The sequence below is a fragment of the Cricetulus griseus genome, chromosome 2 (assembly GCF_003668045.3).
Source record: "Cricetulus griseus strain 17A/GY chromosome 2, alternate assembly CriGri-PICRH-1.0, whole genome shotgun sequence".
Lineage (NCBI taxonomy): Eukaryota > Metazoa > Chordata > Mammalia > Rodentia > Cricetidae > Cricetulus > Cricetulus griseus.
The window spans coordinates 288,337,750-288,357,310 of NC_048595.1; the positions used below are offsets into that span (position 1 = coordinate 288,337,750).

Below are 19,561 nucleotides of genomic sequence, written 5' to 3' on the forward strand. Positions count from 1 at the left end.
CTTCAGGCCTCCTGCTTGGTTCCTTCTCATCTCCGAGGGAGCAGATGCCTTATGGCCACAATACACTGGAGGGTAGTGGGGCTGCCATGCATCAGTGCTAAGAGCCGCACAGGAAGGAGGGTGTAGTCAAAGAGTGAGTGAGTGGTCTCAGCTCCGTAACGGTGGGAAGCGCCTGAGGCCAGGAGTGAGCTGTAGCTGCTGCCCCAGAAGCATTGGTTTTAGTGACCCACTCTCTTGGTGGCTCCTTTTGTTTTCACTGGAACAGGTACTAGTTCTCTAGCTAAGCATTTGGTTAGTGTTTGCTCACAGAGTCCCTTTGCCTGGGCTCCCTGGGGCTATCCCTAGGACATGTCTGGCTCTGCTTCTGCCCCTGGTATTTTGCTGACTTGCTTGTGTGAGGCCCATAGGTACCTAACCTTTACTTTTCCTGACCTATGCTTACCCTATAGAGATACCCCAAGATTTATTCTGGCTTGGCTTTGTCAAGAAACCTTCCTGGGGCATGGGTGGTACCCCTACTGCACCAGCTACTCTAATGTGGGGTTTCTTTGCTTGCCCTAGAGCTCCAGGCCTCTGTTCATCAGTGCTGTGCAGGACTGTGAGTACACCTTCTCCTGGCCCACACCTGCCGCCTGCCCTGTGAAGAACAGCACACATGATGACTGCCAAGTCACCAACCCCAGCACAGGTGAGGGACAGGCGAGGAAGCACATTTGATGATGTTTGGGCATCTTTGGCCTTTTCTCTGAGCCTGCGCTCATTCTAGGAGGAAGCTACTACGTGTCCCTTGCCAGTCCCATCTTGTTTTTTCACTGTCCTGGCTAACTTTGCTGGTACCGCTGGCTATATCGGTGCTAGGGTCTATAGATATGCTGGGTACATTTCAGAGCCAATGGTACAGCTACTAGAAGGCTTCTGCCCTTCCTGTTCGCTCAGTGCCAAGAGGAACGTGGTTGGCAGACTGCTGATGGTTGGAGAGATGGATCAGGCCCTCAGGAACCCCAGTGGTTGCTGTGGGACACAGAGGCCTTCTTATAAATCTGGAGACTGCTGGTCAAGGGACAGGTGCTGCTGGTTGGAGTGCTTGGTTAGTGTGTGCAGAAGAGATATGGAAGAATGAAAATGACCCTCGCTGATGCAATTTGAGTTTGCTGGTGACACCTTCCTAAGTCTCAGCTCCCATCTCCTGTCTACTGTGCAGGCCACCTGTTTGACCTGAGTTCCTTAAGTGGCAAAGCTGGCGTCACCGTCTCCTACAGTGAGAAGGGGTTGGTCTACATGAGCATCTGTGGGGAGAATGAGAACTGTGGCGCTGGTGTGGGTGAGTGCCATAGCCTCTTTTGCCTGACGGTTGTCCCTCCCTGCTGTCCCAAGGGCTGGCCTCAGCTCTGTCACCACTTCCAAGACCTATGCTACCACCCCTTGCAGTAGTTAGGAGATACGGGGCTGCATGACAAGTGATGCTAGATTTAACTGGGTCTGCAGAAAGTTTCCCAGGAAATTAGCCATTGGCCCCTTACCAGTGTTTTCCTGTCCTTCCACGTGGTGCAGGGGCCTGCTTTGGACAGACCAGGATCAGCGTGGGCAAGGCCAGCAAGAGACTGAGCTACGTGGATCAGGTCTTGCAGCTGGTGTATGAAGAAGGGTCCCTGTGTCCCTCCAAATCAGGCCTGAGGTATAAGAGTGTCATCAGTTTCGTGTGCCGGCCTGAGGCAGGACCTACCAACAGGCCCATGCTCATCTCTTTGGACAAGCAGACGTGCACACTCTTCTTCTCCTGGCACACGCCCCTGGCTTGTGAGCAAGTGGTGAGTGAAGACTGAGCATGCCTGTGTCACACAGCTGCACCTGGGTCTTCAGTTTCTGGGTTCCTAGCAGTCCCAAGGCTAGGTGGTCTTAGCTAATCTTCCTTTTTTCTTCTCTTGTGGGTAGAGGTCTCACACTATATCCTAAGCTGGCCTTCAACTCACTGTGTAGTCCAGGCCAGCCTTCCCCTTTTGTCAATCCTCCTGCCTTAGCCTCTTGTGTGCTGGGACTGTAGACAAGTTCTGTCATACTTGGGTTTAGCGTCTTAATTTCTTTTGGATAACCATGGAGTCACTGTAGAGGAATTACTTGCAGACTCAAATGTAGTCTTTTTCTTTTTTTTCCCCCAGACTGAATGTACTGTGCGGAATGGAAGTTCCATTATTGATCTGTCCCCTCTCATCCATCGTACTGGTGGCTATGAAGCATATGATGAAAGTGAGGATGGCACCTCTGATACCACCCCTGACTTCTACATCAACATCTGCCAGCCACTGAATCCCATGCATGGAGTGCCCTGCCCTGCAGGTGCTGCAGTATGCAAAGTTCCCGTGAACGGGCCCCCTATAGTAAGTGCGTAAGGCCAAAGGTTAGGAATCTTTGCAAGTTTCTAGTTGTAGCCTATGTGCTGTGCCTTGTGCTCCCAGAGGAGTGTTCAGGCAGAAAGGATAGCAAGTGTATGCTCAGATGGCTAAGGAAGATGGGTGCAAAAGAGTATGGAGCTGCTAACCAGTAGTGCTGGCTAGGAAGTCTGAGCTGCATGAAGACTGAACAGTTGCTTTGATAGGCTTTTTAAAAGTAAGTGTATGCCACGTGTATTTAGGTGCTGTGGAGCTAGAATAGGGTTTTGATCCCTTGGGAGGAGTTCTAAGCAGTTGTGACCTCCCAGATGTTGGCACTAGACTATGAATTTGAGCATCCTCTGGAAGAAGGTACAGGTTGGTGGTCACATGACAGGGGCAGCTGGTGAAAGTGTTACAGGGTGCTTTTGATGAGTGTGAACAGCATTATTCACCACAGAGCCATCTCTCCAGACCCCAGACACTTTTTTCTTCTAAGATTTTTATTTTGATTATGTGTATGCATCCATGTATGGGTATATGTAAGTAGGTGTGGGAGTCCAGCAGAGGCAGAGAGATTGGATCCCTGAAGCTGGCGTTACGGGTGGCTATGAGCGGCCTGGGGTGTGTGCTGGGAACTGAATCCAGGTCCTATGCTAGAACAATGGGCACTCGTAACCACTGGGCCTTCTCTCCAGCCTCCCTGATGAGTTTTCTGTGTATTGTGTCAGGAGCCTCAGGGTTGAACCTGAGGTGTTTATACAGAATGGCAAGAGAGCACCAGCGTAGCTTGTGTTTTTGTTTCAAATACCTGTGTAATTAAAACACCCAAGAAATGCAGGCTCTTTCCTTAGTAATGAGTTACAATTAAGGGCAGAACAATTATGCTAATAACTAAATACGTGGCCTTGAAAGCTTTTTGGTGTACATTTGGGTGTTTCAAATTGTATTCATGGCTTGCTAAAGCCCTTTCACTGTTTTAAACTCTAAATTCACTTCAGTTGTAAGTTCTGTTGTGGGACATCAGATGTCCTTTAAAAGTGAAGTGTGGTATTGTGTAGAGGATGACTAAGGCATGAACCACATTTTACTAGGAAGTTCTTGAATAACATCCTGTCAAGCCATTCTGATTGTGAATCATTTCCCAGAGGTCTAGTCTGATGAGTTTTTCTGCTTGGTCATTCTTTGTAAGATTAAAAATTTGCCTCAGGTTCTTTCACTGGTGAAGGTATTATGTTGTGTGATCTCAACATAACCCACAGTGGTGATTGAAGACCTTTGCAGCTGAGAGCAAAGCCCGAGAGAACGCACACTCTCAACATATACGCGCTCATGTACACACACTCATGCTCGTAACTGGTGTAGACATACTTCCACACTTAGACACACACACTCTGCACATATGTACAGGCATGTTTCCAGTCCATCTGCCTTTCATTCACTTACTTAAAGGTACCTATTGAAGAGCTGCTGTGTGTCAGCCACTGTCCTAAGCAATGATATATATTGAACAAGAGTTGTCCCCTGTGTGAATGTATCCAGTAGGTACTGCTTAGCTGAGTAAGGGGCAGTCTCAGGACACCAGCAGGAGCATTGCCAGGGCTCTTGCCTTCCTCCTCCTGGGGCTGGGGATGGTAGCATTCTTGCTGTGAATGAGGAAAGAAATCCCTAGGGCTTGGACTCTGAAAGCTGATCATGAGTAGAAACGCCCTTGGTGCCCACCCAAGCTTCTCCAGTCTCACACAGATTGCACACGCTGGCGATCTGCTTGTTTGACACTCACGAGCAGCAGGAGTTGCTGCTTGAAAGGCTGATGACTCAGTTCCTAATCTGCCAGCCTTGGGCTGCTCATGAAGCGCCATCTGCTTCCTTCTGTTGTAGGACATTGGCCGAGTCACAGGTCCTCCGATATTCAACCCTGTGGCGAATGAAGTCTACTTGAACTTTGAAAGCAGTACTCCTTGTTTAGCGGACAAGCACATGAACTACACCTCGCTCATCGCCTTTCACTGCAAGAGAGGGGTCAGCATGGTAAGTGTCCTGCCACCTGTTAACCTCCACTCACAGCACCTTCTGTGGTATCTTGAAACCACTTCAAACATTACCTGAGACAGGAGTTAACATGGATACTTTCTGTCACTCATGGATGCTCTAGTTAACTAATTCCGAATGCATCAAAAGGTTGAAACATCTTTTGATTAGAAAGTCAGGCTTTAGGGCACCTGCCATCATCCATCCTGTAGCTTTGTCATCTGTCAGGACCAGATTAGTAAGTGGACTGTTCTCAGCCCTGACTGCTGACCCCTGCAATGGATGCACTTGAGGGCACTCATGCCATTCCCAGTGCCCTGGGCAGTTGATGTGCTGGGAGAGGTTTTGAAAGGTTTCCTTCCCAGTGTCTTTCCCGTCTGTAGTGGAAGTGCTTTCCCATACAACTCACCCAAAAGAGATCTCATCAGCAAGTGTAAACAGAATTCCAAAACAACTGGCTGCTCTGTCTTTTGCTGCTGTTGGATAAGGGAGAGAGAATGCTCTGATTCAAAGCCCATTAGCCTGTGTCCTGTGTGGCTGTGTTACATTTTCCCTCATAAGTATCCCTGGTGCCCAGATATGGTAGAATGCAGACCTGCTTTGGTTTGGCTGTGCTTGCTTGTGTCTTGTGTGGTAGGGATGTAGTTCCTCCCTGCTCCTAGGCAAGAGTGTGGTGGATCTTGTACTCACACCCCATGGTTTCTAAGACTCGTGCTCTTCTTGGCCACAGGGAACTCCTAAGCTGATAAGGACCAATGACTGCGACTTTGTGTTTGAATGGGAGACTCCAATCGTCTGTCCCGACGAAGTGAAGACGCAGGGCTGTTCTGTCACAGATGAACAGCTACTTTACAGCTTCAACCTGACCAGCCTCTCTACGAGCACTTTCAAGGCAAGACTGCCTTCCATAGCCAGGGGCTCTGACTAGTGAGACGGGCAGGAAATTCTGTGGCACAGGTGGATTACAGGCTTGGGGACATGCATTGGACCACATAGCCTTGTGCCAGGGCAAGATTAGTATGGTTACAGAAATCCACAGAGAATTGCTTAATTGCCGGCCTGAGCTCAATGTAAAGAGATCACAGTTTACCAACCACAGAGACAGTGAGTGACTTGGTGTTGTGCAAAGCTCTTCAGCCATGATCCTATGGGTAGGAGGAGGTGGTGGTGGGGGCTGTCAGTGAGTCTGTGTGGTTATTGCCAAGACATTGCAGTGTATGGACTGGACTACCACACCTCAGCACCTGCTTGTGCCTGGCAGCTGGTGAGTGGTGAATTCTGAACTTGTCTCCAGGAGTTGGCACCTGTGAGAGCGGGGAAATGTGAGCATCAGGGTCTGGCTCAGGACAGCTGGGCAGCACCCACTGGCTGCCTGGGCCAGGGGAGAAGACAAGAGGGAACCAAGACTGGTCTGGGGTGAGGGAATTTTGACCTCTTCTAGTGGCCAGAGGGAACTGCTTAGAGTGTTATCAGGGCATTCCTGGTTGTCACTGGAGTTGGTCTTGGGCCCAGGAAGACAGCAAGGGAGCCATGGTGCTATCCAGGTACAGGAAAATGAACTGCAGTAATGTTTCTGTCCTTACTTGGAGCCCTGCTCTGTTCACATTGTCCACAGCCAAATGTGCTGTTTGTCTATACAGGTTACCCGGGACTCTCACACGTACAGTATAGGGGTGTGCACCACAGCAGCTGGCTTAGACCAGGGAGGCTGCAAGGACAGTGGCGTCTGTCTGCTATCTGGGAGCAGAGGGGCATCCTTTGGGCGCCTAGCATCGATGCAGCTGGATTACAGGCACCAGGACGAAGCAGTCATTTTGAGCTATGTGAATGGTGATCCGTGCCCTGCAGGTAAATCTTCTGGTAAATAGATTAGACTCAGAAGGGAAATATTTGAGGCGTGAAGCTGCAAATCTGTGAGTACCACACTTTGCCACAGCACTCTCCCTGGTGTGAATGCCTAAGCCTGGAGCATGCATGCTGTCTGTCGCTTGTTTGTTTGGGGGAACCCTGGCTGTCAGGCAGATAGGCAGCTTCTTAGGGACTCCTTGTTGGGTGTCCTTGGGCAATGGCATCTAGTAAGGCGTTGATATGTCTAAATGATCTGTTTCTTTCCTTCCAGAAACAGAGGATGGTGATCCCTGCGTCTTCCCCTTCATCTACGAAGAGAAGACCTATGAGGAATGTGCTTTGGAGGGACGGGCAAAACTATGGTGTAGCAAAACTGCAAATTACGATCGTGACCATGAATGGGGCTTCTGCAGACAGAGTGAGTGGGGGCTGAGTTTGGGGGTGGGGGAGCAGCTGTTCTAGGGATGGCCAAGTTAATTAAGCCCGTGATTTTATCATGTAAGTTTTGTTCTTGTTAGCTACAGAAAGTGTTAGCTACAGCACAAGTATATACTAAATCATGGTGAGCTGTGCTGAGAATGGTCATACGAAGTGGCCAGCTCGGTCCACGCAGTAGTCGGAGTGACTGCTCATATACCAGCATTTGGCTCTGGTTCAGATTCACTCCTCTGCTAGACTCCTCTCTGGGTCTGCAGTGTGGTTAGTGAGTGTTGAGTCACTGAACACACCACTTGTGGGGTGGTGGTGTTTATGGAGAGCCAAACTTAGCACCTTGGCTCCTTTGCAACTTAGGGATGGAGGAAGAATGACACGGATGCCTGAAAATCTCTGGAATTATTTGAGTGACCAAGGAAAAGTGTTTGGTTTATGAGAGATAGCTCCAAGGCTTGTGTTGACAGATAATACTTGTGGCCCATGAGTGACACTGAAGTTTTAAATTCTTGTCATCATCAGTTATGTGGTCAAATGTTGAGTGCTTTCCCAGGAGGAGTCTTAGAGGTGTTGTGGGAACTGAGACTTGGGATAGACCTGCAGGACAAACCATGGCTGGGATAGGAGGTGGGAGACGTCCAGGTGTACACCCACCGTAGGTCTGACCATTGCATGCCACTGCTCTACAGCCAACAGCTACCGGATGTCTGCCATCATATTTACATGTGATGAAAATGAGGACATTGGGAGGCCAGAAGTCTTCAGTGAAGTTCGTGGCTGTGAGGTGACGTTTGAGTGGAAAACAAAAGTTGTCTGCCCTCCGAAGAAGATGGAGTGCAAGTTCGTTCAGAAGCATAAAACCTATGACTTGCGGTTGCTCTCATCCCTCACAGGGTCCTGGGACTTTGTCCACGAAGGAACCTCGTGAGTGTCCCCCTGCTCATGGCCCCTCAAGTTTGCAGATAGGAATATCATCACATAATCACCGAGTGACTCTGACATCATAGTGTGTGGGGAGTTATAGTGAACTCACATGGATACTGGAGCCCTGGTGGTTGTGAGGGGCTTCTTGATGCGCAGGGCTGAGGGCAGTATGGGGTTTCTAAGATTTTTGCCGGGTCTTCAGCGCTGTCTTTGCCTTTTGAGCTAATTACTCTGACTGCTCCATGTGAGGAGTGCTTGCTCTGCCAGGCACCCTGAGCCCTGCAGGTCCTGCTGCAGATCCGGACTGTGAATTGGAGGACTTAGGAGAGTGTCTGCTATACCTCCACAGCTTTCTCTCCCCTCTCTGCACTGTGCCAGGACTACATGGGGACATGTATCTGCATGTGAGCCTGTCCAGTCAGCTACCTTCTGTAACTACTCTGAGCTCCTGCACTGACAAGGCTGCTCTAGGAGCCACCTTCCAAGGCAGCATGGAGGATCTCAGGGTAGAGGTTTCACTCCCTTTCTCCCCACCCCTTTGTGTCATTCTTTAGGTACTTTATCAATCTGTGTCAAAGAGTATATAAAGGACCCCTGGACTGCTCGGAAAGGGCCAGCGTTTGCAAGAAGAGCGCATCTGGCCAAGTCCAGGTTCTGGGGCTTGTTCATACACAGAAGCTGGATGTCATAGGTAAGGCTCTGGGGTCCTCATCCTTGATTCAGTTGCTGCATCAAGACTGGCAAGGAGAGGCTGTCCCTGGTGTGATGGGGAAAGTACCCGAGCTTTGGTAGAGACTTCACTCCGGCATTAATTGAAGCATTTCTTCCCACTTCCCGGAACATGAAATTATATGCTATTCTGCATGCTTGTTCTGAGGCCTGGCTAGCCTGTCTGTTTAAAGCCCCTCTGATGATTGTGTTGTGGCCTCTAAATCTATGTCTGCTCACATGTAAGAAATCCAGTTTCCCAGGACTTGGTACAGATTAGCATGTCTTTCCTCAGTACTTGGACAGTAATCATGACTCTTTTCAGTAGTTTGAATACAACCTCATTGGTCACTGAGGAGACAGTATATCTACTTACTAAAGGACTGTCATACTTCTTGGCTAAGAATGGTTAGGCTGTGTTGGGTGTTTGGACGTTTTGCCCTGCCTGTCAGGCTAGAGTGGGGTTCTGAGTCATGCTGATTGAGCTACGAGATGACATGGATTTTGAAATGGAGAGTGAATTCTGAAGGAATCACCATGACCTTTATTCATAAACCCAGGTTTGACAGATTGGTAGAGTCACCATACAGGAGTGTCCTCAGAGGTGCCTCACTCTGGGAATTAAATTCCCAACATACGAACTGTGGTGGGCACACTTACGTCTTAGGAATCCTATTCCCAAAAACCTGGGAGTCCTTTGGAGTAGGATGGGAGTCGTATGGGTTTGGCTGTGAAGGTTTAGCATTCCCGAGGAGCCAGGAAGCTCATGGTCATACTGTTGCCATGGCAATGGTGGTGTGGGCCAGTAGCTGTCTTTGAGCATGGTAGACACCTTTAGAGCTGGCACTTGTCTTTACAGTAGATTTTTAAACTCCTGATGTTTTCATAATGCCCTAGAAATAACACCAGTTCATTGCTTTCTTTTTCAGATGACAAGGTCATTGTTACTTACTCAAAAGGCTATCCTTGCGGTGGTAATAAGACTGCATCCTCTGTAATCGAGTTGTCCTGTGCGAAGACTGTGGGCAGGCCTACATTCAAGAGGTGAGACAGTGCTCTGTGCAAGCACACTGTGGCTCTTTGATGCCTCCACTGTTTCCACATGGAGTTGGGAAATGTGTACACAGATGACAGGGTATTTGGGGCTGTCACTGTAGGCAGAGGTGGCAGCTGAGACTGAGGGCCTAGAGGCCAGAGCTGCAGATCGTCTTGTCCTGTGCAGTGTTTCTTCCCACAGGAGGCACTGCACCCCCTACTTGAGTGCAAAGATACAGCATAACCAGGCCACTTCAGCTCCTTAGCATGGTTTGCCTTAAGAAACATGCTTTCAAATTGGCTTTGGAGATGCCTTTGCTAACCTAAGAGTATAGGGCTAGCTGCTCCCCTTGCATTTCATGGTGAAACTAGGGGCCACTACAAGCAGCCTGTCTAGAACCTACCCAGGTTCTGGGTAAGCAGGTTCTGGGATGTTCTTGAATGATTACATAGTATTCCAGGCAGTGTTGGGTGCCTAGGGGGAGTGTAGCCAGCAGGGGGAGCATGTGAACTGCTGCTTTGGAAGCTGTGCTTTTGAAAATGCAACCATAAAACTATCAAAGGGCTTTTTAACTTGAGATTCAGGTGCTTGAAAAAGTGAGATTTTGAGGTCTAGGTGTAGAATTTCCAGCCTTATTAAGACATTTTTGTTGAGCTGTATTTCTATCTATAGAGAGAGGCTTGAACCCAGGGCCTCATGCAGGCTAAGCAAGTGCTCCCTTCTTGCTGTGTTTCCAGCTCCCTTTCGTTGTTTTTGAGACAAGCTGTCACTAAGGTACCCAGGCTGGCCTTGGATATTTGTTGTGTAGCTGTGACAGGCACTTATTACCTTCTGCCTCTGCCTCCTGAATGGCTGGAATCCCAGAGCCAGCAGGCACCAAATCCATGTCCACTTTTCCATATTGCTGATGTTATCTTTATTACTGTGCTGAAGTATGGTGATTAAGGTAATGGTCCTACCCAGGAGCTGTCATTCACACTGTATGCTGTGGGGACCAACAACTGTGACTCCCAAGGACCCTTCAGTACCCAGCCTAGAGCTTCTTGAAACAGGCCTCCCCAGCTGTGTGTCTGGCAGCTTTTCTGTGCATAGCTCAGTGGTGGCCGTGTCTACTCCCTCCCAGGTTTGACAGTGACAGTTGTACCTACTACTTTCGCTGGGATTCAAGGGCTGCCTGTGCCGTGAGGCCTCAGGAGGTGAGCATGGTGAATGGAACGCTCACCAACCCTGTGACCGGCAGGAGCTTCAGCCTCGGGGAAATTTACTTTAAGTAAGTGGAAGATTGCCTCTTTGGCATTTACACGTAAGTCAAAAGTGAACAAAAAATGCGAGGCTTTCCCTAGCAGGAGTGTTACAAGGCAAGTAGTTTGTGTGCTTCCGTTACTGTTGCTAGAGTAACCAAGTACTGCCTAAAACAAAGAATAGTTCTGTTTCTCATGGTTCAGCACCACAGATGGTGAGTCTTTATAAAAAGCAGCTCCTTCTCCCCTCACCACTAGGGAGCCCAGGGGTTGTAGCCAAGGATCTTGGGAAGTGTAAGGGAACAAGGGACCTTCTGGGCTCACCAACGTGTTGGATAAAGTAAAGGTCCATCTCTTGGCAGTGTCATTGGGCTGTCCTGGGATCCTTTGGTTGTAAGGGGGCAGAGTGCATTGCATGTACTATCTACAGTGTGTATGGAGGTGACACTGTGGGACAGGAAGATGACTGAGGCCTTGCCTGACTGGAGTATGCAGGAGAGTTGTGAAGGCTTGTAAGTCACTGTGCTCTCCTCTGCCTCAGGCTGTTCAGTGCCTCTGGGGACATGCGAACCAATGGGGACAACTACCTGTATGAGATACAGCTCTCCTCCATCACCAGCTCTACCAACCCTGCATGCTCTGGTGCCAACATCTGCCAGGTGAAGCCCAATGATCAGCACTTCAGCAGGAAAGTGGGCACCTCTGACAGGACCAAGTACTATGTCCAAGGTAACTCACTGCTGCCTGTGCAGCTTTTCAGAGGGAGAGTTTTGCATGCTCACCCACAAACCCACTGTGGAAATCCCAGAGTGATTCCAGAACCAAAGCCCTGGTGGCCAAAGACAGAGGAAGGCAGGGACAAACAGTGCAACTATGACCTGGCATTATACATGCTGCTTCCTTATTCAGAAACTCTAAGTAGTTAGAGAAGAGCAGGTTTCACCAGGGAGCTGGGTCAGTGGGTAAGGGTGCCTGTTGCCAAGCCTGAGGACCCAGATTTGATTACTAGGACCCACATGTTAGGAGAGACAAACTCCCCTAAGTTGTCTTCTTATCTGCAGACATTTGCCATTGTAGGCACATTGTCACACATAATTAGCAAGCAATGTTAAACAAAACAAAACAAAACAAAAAAGAAGATTAAATAGTGGGAATGGTGGAGGAATGGCACCAAGCAGAGTGAGAATAGATGGGGAAGGTTGTAGACTGGTACCAGAGTCATTTTTGATATCAGGCAAGTATGTTCCTGAAGGTCACGTGTAGTTTTTTTTGTTTGAAATAACTCATCTTTCACCATGTCCTTTTTGTAATTTGCTTTTGTGACTATGTTAACTTTTATGTGACTATGTTAACTTTTAAAATGGTGTTTCCAGATGATCAAGAGAATGTGAGCTGATAGAGTGAGGTTAAAGCAGGCGCCACACAGTCTTCCTCGCCAAGGGCGAGGTTAGTGGCTTCCCACAATTCACTCTCATCTGGAAGATTGGTTGAGGACTCTCGTAATTCACTGGAAGTTGTTGTCCTCATTGCAATTGATTACAGTGGAGGGTTTAGATTGTTGTCACCCATGACAGGACGCTCATGGGGAAGGATCGGGAGCCAGGTGCAGGTCCTCCCCTGGCCTCTTCCGTGGAACCAGGATGTATTGCTGTCATCCCCACAGCAATGTGTGATATCTTTCATGGAGCATTGCTAGCTAGGCATGCTCCCTGAACCTTGGAGCTTGGGACCTCTGCTGGATTCCATTGTCTAGGCACAATTGCTTGGTGCCTGGGTGGTTGCTCTCACTTGCTAGGTAGAATGAGACCTCCTGGTCAGCCCACCATAAATCCTATTGCCACACAAGGACAAGAGCCAGACCTCATGGTAGATGAGGTTACACTCTTTGCTTGCTTAGGATGCCAAGTTGTTTTTTAAAGCCATGAAGACAGTGCACATGGGACATTGAAGGGTCCACTTCGTGGGTGGTAATGATGCTATGGTTGTCTCCTTCTCTGGGTGACAGATGGCGATCTGGATGTGGTGTTTGCCTCATCCTCCAAGTGCGGGAAAGATAAGACCAAATCTGTCTCATCCACCATCTTCTTCCACTGTGACCCTCTGGTGAAGGATGGGATCCCAGAGTTCAGCCACGAGACTGCTGACTGCCAGTACCTGTTCTCCTGGTACACTGCGGCTGTGTGTCCTCTGGGGTGAGTGTGGCAGCCCATGTCCTTTCCCATCACCATTCAGGACTAAGCTGCTGTGTTTTCCCTTAGCATTATGCTGGGAAGTATCAACTTGCTGTTATTGTTGGTCTGTGACATTGTCACCTCTGCCCTGTCCCAAGTAGTATGGAGTGTGCTTCCTTCATGCATATCATCTCCCTTTCCTCAGCAGCTGGCTGGCTGTGGTTCCTTCAGCATTCTCTGTGTGCTCCAGTGTATGGCACATGGCGGGCTTCAGTTCAGTTGGAGTGGAGCATTTTCTGTATTGGGGTGGAAGAAAGGCACTCACTCTGCAGGTCCTTAGGATATGCTCCAGAGTCTGGGGTCTTATGGGCAGGAGGGGGACTGTGCTGCTGTTCTGAGGACTCCAGTCCAGGGACGGAAGAAACTCACAGTGGTCTCATGTCCAGGGGCCATTATAGTTATTTGCATGTGGAAACTAAAACCCATTTATTTATAAGTAATCCTTGGTTTAAAGGAAAAATCAAAGTTAGAATTTGAAGAATTTTCAGAGGTGAACAACCATGAAAATGTCCCAGAGTATCTTAATGTCTGTCTGAGTGGCTTGTGCTAGCTCTGGCTTTGAGGAAGAGGCCTGCAGGCTCTCACACTGCCATTAATATGTGACATTCCCACCCCAGCACAGGTTAAGAGGTGTGGGCTAGGGCTGGTTGAACATAAGGCCCTTCATTTCCTGTCTTCCTGATGTTAGAACAAGATTGTTTGGCTTAAGATGCAATGTCATTCAGAGCTGTTGCTTGGTTATACTCTCATCCAGTTAATTTGAATTAGTTTGGAGCCAAATTTTCATGGTAATTGGCTTTCTTATATGAACAGCCTGTTTGCCCCCAAAACTCATGTCTTTGCAGCTGTGTGGCCTGGGAGGCAGTTCTTCTTTTATTATGAATTCAGATGCTTCTCATCACTCTTTTCATCACTGTCCCAGCTTTCTCTGAGGGAGAAGATCTGGTTGTGTCATTGTGTTGTGTTGTTTGGTGGTCTTGAGTGACAGGAGACCAAGAGCTCTGAAGTGTCAGGTTTTCGTGCTAAGTCTTCCTGAGATAAGTCTTCCTGAGCAGAAGAGAAGGTCAGCTCATGTCCATTATGTACAGCTACTGCTTCCCTTGTGTGTTGAACTTCCTGGAAGTCCTGCTTCCTCCCTTGGGACTGGCACCATTGAGTGGGCATGGTGGAATTACTCCATCTGTAGTAGTGTTCTTGATCCAGCTGTGCTAGAGCCAGCAGGCTCCACATTGTTCGTACCTAAGCCAGTCTGTCTTAGATAGCCCCTCTACCTAGAAGCCCCAGGGCTAGATCATAAGATGGCCCATATAGGAGAAGCCCTGTCTTTGCCTGGCCTGCAGGGTTCTTCAGTGACAGGCAGACCCAAAAGGAGATGATGTCCATGGCTGGTCGAAGTCTTCAACTCCTGGTACTTCCTGATAACCTACAGCAGTATTTCTGTCATTAGGCCTGTTCCTTCTGGAAATGCATTCTCAGAGCACTCTAGATGCTGTTTTCTAAGCCTAGTGGATCATGTGTCCTTGGAGTATTGTTCCTGACAAAGCTTCCTATCTGTGTGGTATCTTTCTAGTGTGGCCTTTGATGGTGAGAATGCTGGGCCAGAGTATAAAGGACTCTCAGAGAGGAGTCAGGCCGTTGGGGCGATCCTAAGCCTTCTCCTGGTGGCACTGACTTGCTGTTTGCTGGCCTTGCTGCTCTACAAGAAGGAGAGAAGGTAAAGTGGGCAGTGAGGTAGGAGGGACTACAGTTGGGCCAACAGTTCATCAAATCTTGGATATGGGTTTGAGTTTTGAGCCTGGCAACAGCAAACATCTAGATTCAAAATTCTAAGCCGTGGATACCATTGCCTTTAAATGTTTTTATTTCCATGACACGACATGCGATTGCCCAGAACTTTGGCATTGTTCATAGGTGCCAGTGTGGTACAAGTTCACACTGGGTATGCACATTTCAGGTTCTAGTTCACACTGGGTGTGCACACTGCAGGTTCTTGTTCACACTGGGCATGCACACTGCAGGTTCTGGTTCACACTGGGTATGCACATTGCAGGTTCTAGTTCCCACTGGGTATGCACATTTCAGGTTCTAGTTCACACTGGGTGTGCACCCCACAGGTTCTCATTCATACTAGGTATACACTGCAGGTTTTGGTTTACACTGGGTGTGCACACCACAGGTTCTGGTTCACACTTGTATGTACATAGCAGGTTCTGGTTCACACTGGATATGCACATTGCAGGCTTCTCAGCTGGTGCATGTGGGTCCAAGATACGTGGGCCTTATGTGAAGTCTGCAGACTCTCATGAAATTAAGAATCTTTCACGAGCCGATTTTAATACTGATCAGCTGACTCTCCTTCCCCACATCACACAAAGTGGGCATTTATTAGCCGCCTGCTGTGTGTCAGGTGCACTCTTGTGTTGGCCTTGCTTTGCTAGGTGAAGGCCTTTTCTTTTTTTTTTTTTTAAAGTCAGATTTTCATGTCACACATTAGAGAGGCCCTGGGCAAGAGGAAGGGTGTACAGACTGGAGCGAGCCATGCTCAGAAGTGAACTTGGAGGGACAGGGCTCAGGCAGAGCAATGGACATGCATTTGTGGATGCCACCATCAGAGTAGTCTGGGCACACAGAAAGTGTTTTCCTGACATTGACCCTGTGGATCTCAAGGTGGAGCAAGAATGGCATTTCTCTGCCTGTTGCCTAGCCCAGTGGTTCCAGTTTTGCTGTCACAGCTAGTTGTTAGTCATTCCAAATGCCTTGCCCTGACATGTGTGTAGGACATAGCCCTTAGGAGTCATATAGAATGGGCTTGTGGCCAGCTGGCGGGGTAACCTGTTTCTGCTCATGCTTCCGTCCGTTTACTGTGGCTTCTATTCTGACAGGGAAACGGTGATAAACAAGCTGACCAATTGCTGCAGAAGAAGCTCAGGCATATCCTACAAGTACTCAAAGGTATTGTCCCCTGAGTGCGGGCGGCAGCTGCCCCCACCCCCACCCCCCAAGCACTGCCCAGTGCTGCCTGAGCCTTCCTGTGTATTGGGAAGTGTCTTGGCAGCTTGGCATTGGGAGGGAAACCTCATTCTTGCACCAGTTCTGTGGATTTCCTGTCTTCAAGTTTCTCTCAGTATGGCTGTGGCTGGTTTTCCTCACAGTGTTTGATAGTCTGTTCCCAGATTTTTGGGAACTCTTAGAAAAAGCCCCGTGATGAAGTCTCTGTATGCCAAGCATCTCTCAGACTTTCAAAAGAAGCCAAAGGTCACAGATAAGTATGTAGCCCTCAGACATGCATAGGTAGAGGTTTCCTGTCCCGCCAGCCTCTCCCAAAAAACCACATCGAGAATTATTATTAATTTTAAATTCTCGGCCCCTACTTAGGCTTGTTACTAACTAGCTCTTATAACTTAAATCAACCCATATTTCTTCTTCTTCTTCTTCTTCTTCTTCTTATTATTATTATTATTATTATTATTATTATTATTATTATTATTACTATTATTATTTTAGAAACAGTCTTATTTTACATATCAATCCCAGTTCCCTCTCCCTCCCATCCTCCCATGCCCTCACTGGCCCCCCAGCCCATCCCCTACCCACTCCCCAAGGATAGTGAGGCCTTCCATGGGGGAATCATCAATGTCTGTCATATCCTTTGGGGGAGGGCCTAGACCCTCTTTCACGTATCTGGACTGCAATAGGGATAAACACTGGCTCCACTGTTAGAGGTCCCATAGACTGCCCAGGCCTCCTAGCTGGCACCCACATTCAGAGGGCTTGGTTCGGTCCAATGCTGGTTCCCCAGTTGTACGACTAAGGTCTCCATGCTCTCATTAGGTCAAGTCAACTGTTAGTGCAGGTTTCTCTAGCATGGTTTTGGCTCCTTTGCTCCTCCCTCCTCCCTCTCTACAGCTGGATTCCAGGAGTATGGCTCAGTGTTTAGCTGTGTAACCTGTATTTCTTATCTACCCTCTGCACGTGGCATCATGTTCATATTGCTTCTTTCTGTATCTCCTCCCTACTCCTCAGACTGCCCCAAAAATCCTGCCTAGCTGTTGGCCATTTAGCTTCTTTATTAAGCCAATCACAGTAACATATGTTCACACAGTGTAAAGGAATATTCCACAGACATAGTGCCAAATCCCTTTTAAAATTCAATTGAGGCTAGGAAGATGTCTCAGCTGGTACAATGCTTGCCTTGTCAGCATGAGGACCATAGTTCAGTCCTCTGGAAACCTCCCCCACCCCCCCTTAAAAAAACAAAAACAAAAAACAAAAAAATCCTGAGGCATGGTGACACATACTAGAATGCCAGCACAGGGGGAATTGGAAAGAGAGCTCTGACCTCACTGGCCAGTCAGCCCAGTCTACTTGGTGAGCTCTAGTCCAATGTGAGACCTTGTTGTAAAACAAAAGAACCGAGGTGGATAGCTTGTGATTTTCCTGTGTGTGCACACACATGCATACATGTGCACCTGTGCACATTGGAACATACACATAAATAAAATTTAAAAATTCTGTTCTCGGATGAACGTCCTTCCCTTGCACGCCTGATGCCCTCTCCCCAGCACATAGCTGCCCAGGAGAGCCCCTCTCTGCCAGCACTACTTAGCATTCATGGGCCACACCAAGTCCCATCTGCCTGACGTGCTCATTTCCTTGTGAGGCTCTTGCCAGTCACTCTGCTTTGCAGGTTCTCACCTCATGCCAGCATAGTGAGGCCCTGAGGTGTGCTGTATCTAGAGAGCTCACAAGCAGCAGACGAGCGTCTTTGCTGGCTCTCACCAGGTCTCTGCTGTTGTTTCCCGGCAGGTCAACAAGGAAGAGGAGACCGATGAGAATGAAACGGAATGGCTGATGGAAGAGATCCAGCTGCCAACCCCAAAACTAGGCAAAGAGGGACAGGAGAACGGCCACATTACCACCAAGGCCGTGAAAGCAGATGCTCTCACTTCCCTGCATGGGGATGACCAGGACAGTGAGGATGAAGTCCTGACCATCCCAGAGGTGAAAGTTCACTCGGGCAGAGGAGCCGAGGTAGAAAGCTCACAGCCCATGAGAAACCCACAGCGCAAGGTCCTTAAGGAAAGGGAGGACGACAGGGTGGGGCTGGTCCCAGGAGAGAAGGCCAGAAAAGGGAAGCCCAGACCTGGACAGCATAAGTCTCCAACCTCTACCAAGCTGGTGTCCTTCCATGACGACAGCGACGAGGACCTCTTACACATCTAACTCCGCGGTGCCTACAGGAGAACGTGGAGCCATGGGACAGCCAAGCACCTCCAACCAAATAAGACTTCAACTCGATGATGCTTCTATCATTTTGCCTTTAACAAAAACTGCTTCAAAGGGAAGAGTTTTTGTGATGGGGGAGAGGGTGAAGGAGGTAGGCACCACTCCTTCATGATCGTTTACAGTCAGTGGAACAAGTGTTGCTTGAATTGGCCAAAGGGCGGTACTTTGTGCCAGGGTTTTGCCCCAAGTCCTCACTTAAAGCATAGCTGCAGTGTGCTTCCAACAGGTGCCAAGGCCACGTGCATCTCACCCCAGAGGGCTGTGTTTGAAAAAAACCCTTGCTGCTTTAGACCCTATAGGGTGTTTGACCATTTATATTTTTAGCATTGTAATTCTCTCCCCCTATTTATTGACTTTGACAATTACTACTCAGGTTTGCGAAAAACGAAAAAACAAAACAGAAAGAAGCCAGTTTCTTCTGCCACCTAGGGTGTGAATGAAGCTGGCAGTGTGCTGGGGCCATTGCTGTGTGTGGCTCCTGAACTGGTCCTTGACACACACATTAGTGAGCTGCAGTATTCCTCTTTGCTTTCCATTTTGTAAGGGCATACACCTACAGGTCCCCGAGTGCCTAGGTTTGGGAAGGCCCGCCTGCTCCATGCCTCATCTCGTAGCTGCAGCTCTTTGCAAGCATCCTCATGGGTGTTGCTTTTGCCAGCTGGTGAGTCCCAGCAGCTCACCCAGAGGTGGACATGTGACTGGAGTTGAGGCGTCATGGAGAGTAGCTGTACTTCAGGTTTGGGCTGTAGGTCTCATCTCTTCAGGTTCTCATGATACCACCTTTACTGTGCTTTTTTCTTTTTTTAAGGGGAAAAAGTGTTTATCACGAATTTGACCTATAAGAAGCCTTAATTTGCACAGGGTGACTTACAGACATCGTGTGAAACACGGTGGGCCAGTGTTGTGTGTGGACCTGTGCCTGGGCAGTGTCCCAGGATGGAAAGGCAGGCCTGGTGTTCTTCCACTGGCTGTGGACTTTTCTTGACATGTTCAATGACTTCTCACATTGTAGAACTGTACATAGGTGGTATCTACATAGCGAAAAGCAAACCGCCCTGCAGATTTCTTGGTTTTATGCCTATTTGGCTGGCTTAATTTGATTTCAACATGAGTGTATTTTTAAAAATTGATTTTTCTCTCTTCATTTTTTTCAATCAACTGTACTGTAATATAAAGTATTCGATTTCAATAAAAAATAAATTATTAACTAGGTGTAAATGATTCCCCCCACCCTTGGTTATGATAACTTACTGAGCTAGTGGCCATTCTGACTGCCTGGTTTTTTATTCTGTCTAAATTTCAAAAGGCATTTGCATTTGTGTTTTCCCTGAGTGTCCTGTAAAGCAGCTACTTACCTTTCCCCGGAGCTGGCCCACTTGTATGCTATGCTTTACCTGGATCTGAGGGCTCCACTCTCCCACATAAGCCTCTGCACCGCCACCTACCAAAGCAAAACTG

General features: G+C 48.4%; 1 protein-coding gene across 1 annotated transcript in view; it reads left to right on the forward strand.

Moving 5' to 3' along the window:
* Igf2r (insulin like growth factor 2 receptor) overlaps positions 1-19,310 on the forward strand; it is a 98,180-nt gene extending 78,870 nt beyond the window's left edge. The window contains exons 32-48 of the mRNA XM_027401095.2: positions 562-688; positions 1,202-1,321; positions 1,552-1,808; positions 2,157-2,375; positions 4,248-4,397; positions 5,128-5,289; positions 6,038-6,245; positions 6,517-6,663; positions 7,367-7,601; positions 8,156-8,292; positions 9,239-9,353; positions 10,469-10,615; positions 11,128-11,315; positions 12,592-12,778; positions 14,388-14,531; positions 15,700-15,769; positions 17,624-19,310. Of these exons, the coding sequence (XP_027256896.1) occupies positions 562-688; positions 1,202-1,321; positions 1,552-1,808; positions 2,157-2,375; positions 4,248-4,397; positions 5,128-5,289; positions 6,038-6,245; positions 6,517-6,663; positions 7,367-7,601; positions 8,156-8,292; positions 9,239-9,353; positions 10,469-10,615; positions 11,128-11,315; positions 12,592-12,778; positions 14,388-14,531; positions 15,700-15,769; positions 17,624-18,040 (3,030 nt within the window). The 3' untranslated portion in view covers positions 18,041-19,310. The remainder of the gene's footprint in view (positions 1-561; positions 689-1,201; positions 1,322-1,551; positions 1,809-2,156; positions 2,376-4,247; positions 4,398-5,127; positions 5,290-6,037; positions 6,246-6,516; positions 6,664-7,366; positions 7,602-8,155; positions 8,293-9,238; positions 9,354-10,468; positions 10,616-11,127; positions 11,316-12,591; positions 12,779-14,387; positions 14,532-15,699; positions 15,770-17,623) is intronic.
* Positions 19,311-19,561: the final 251 nt, after the last annotated feature.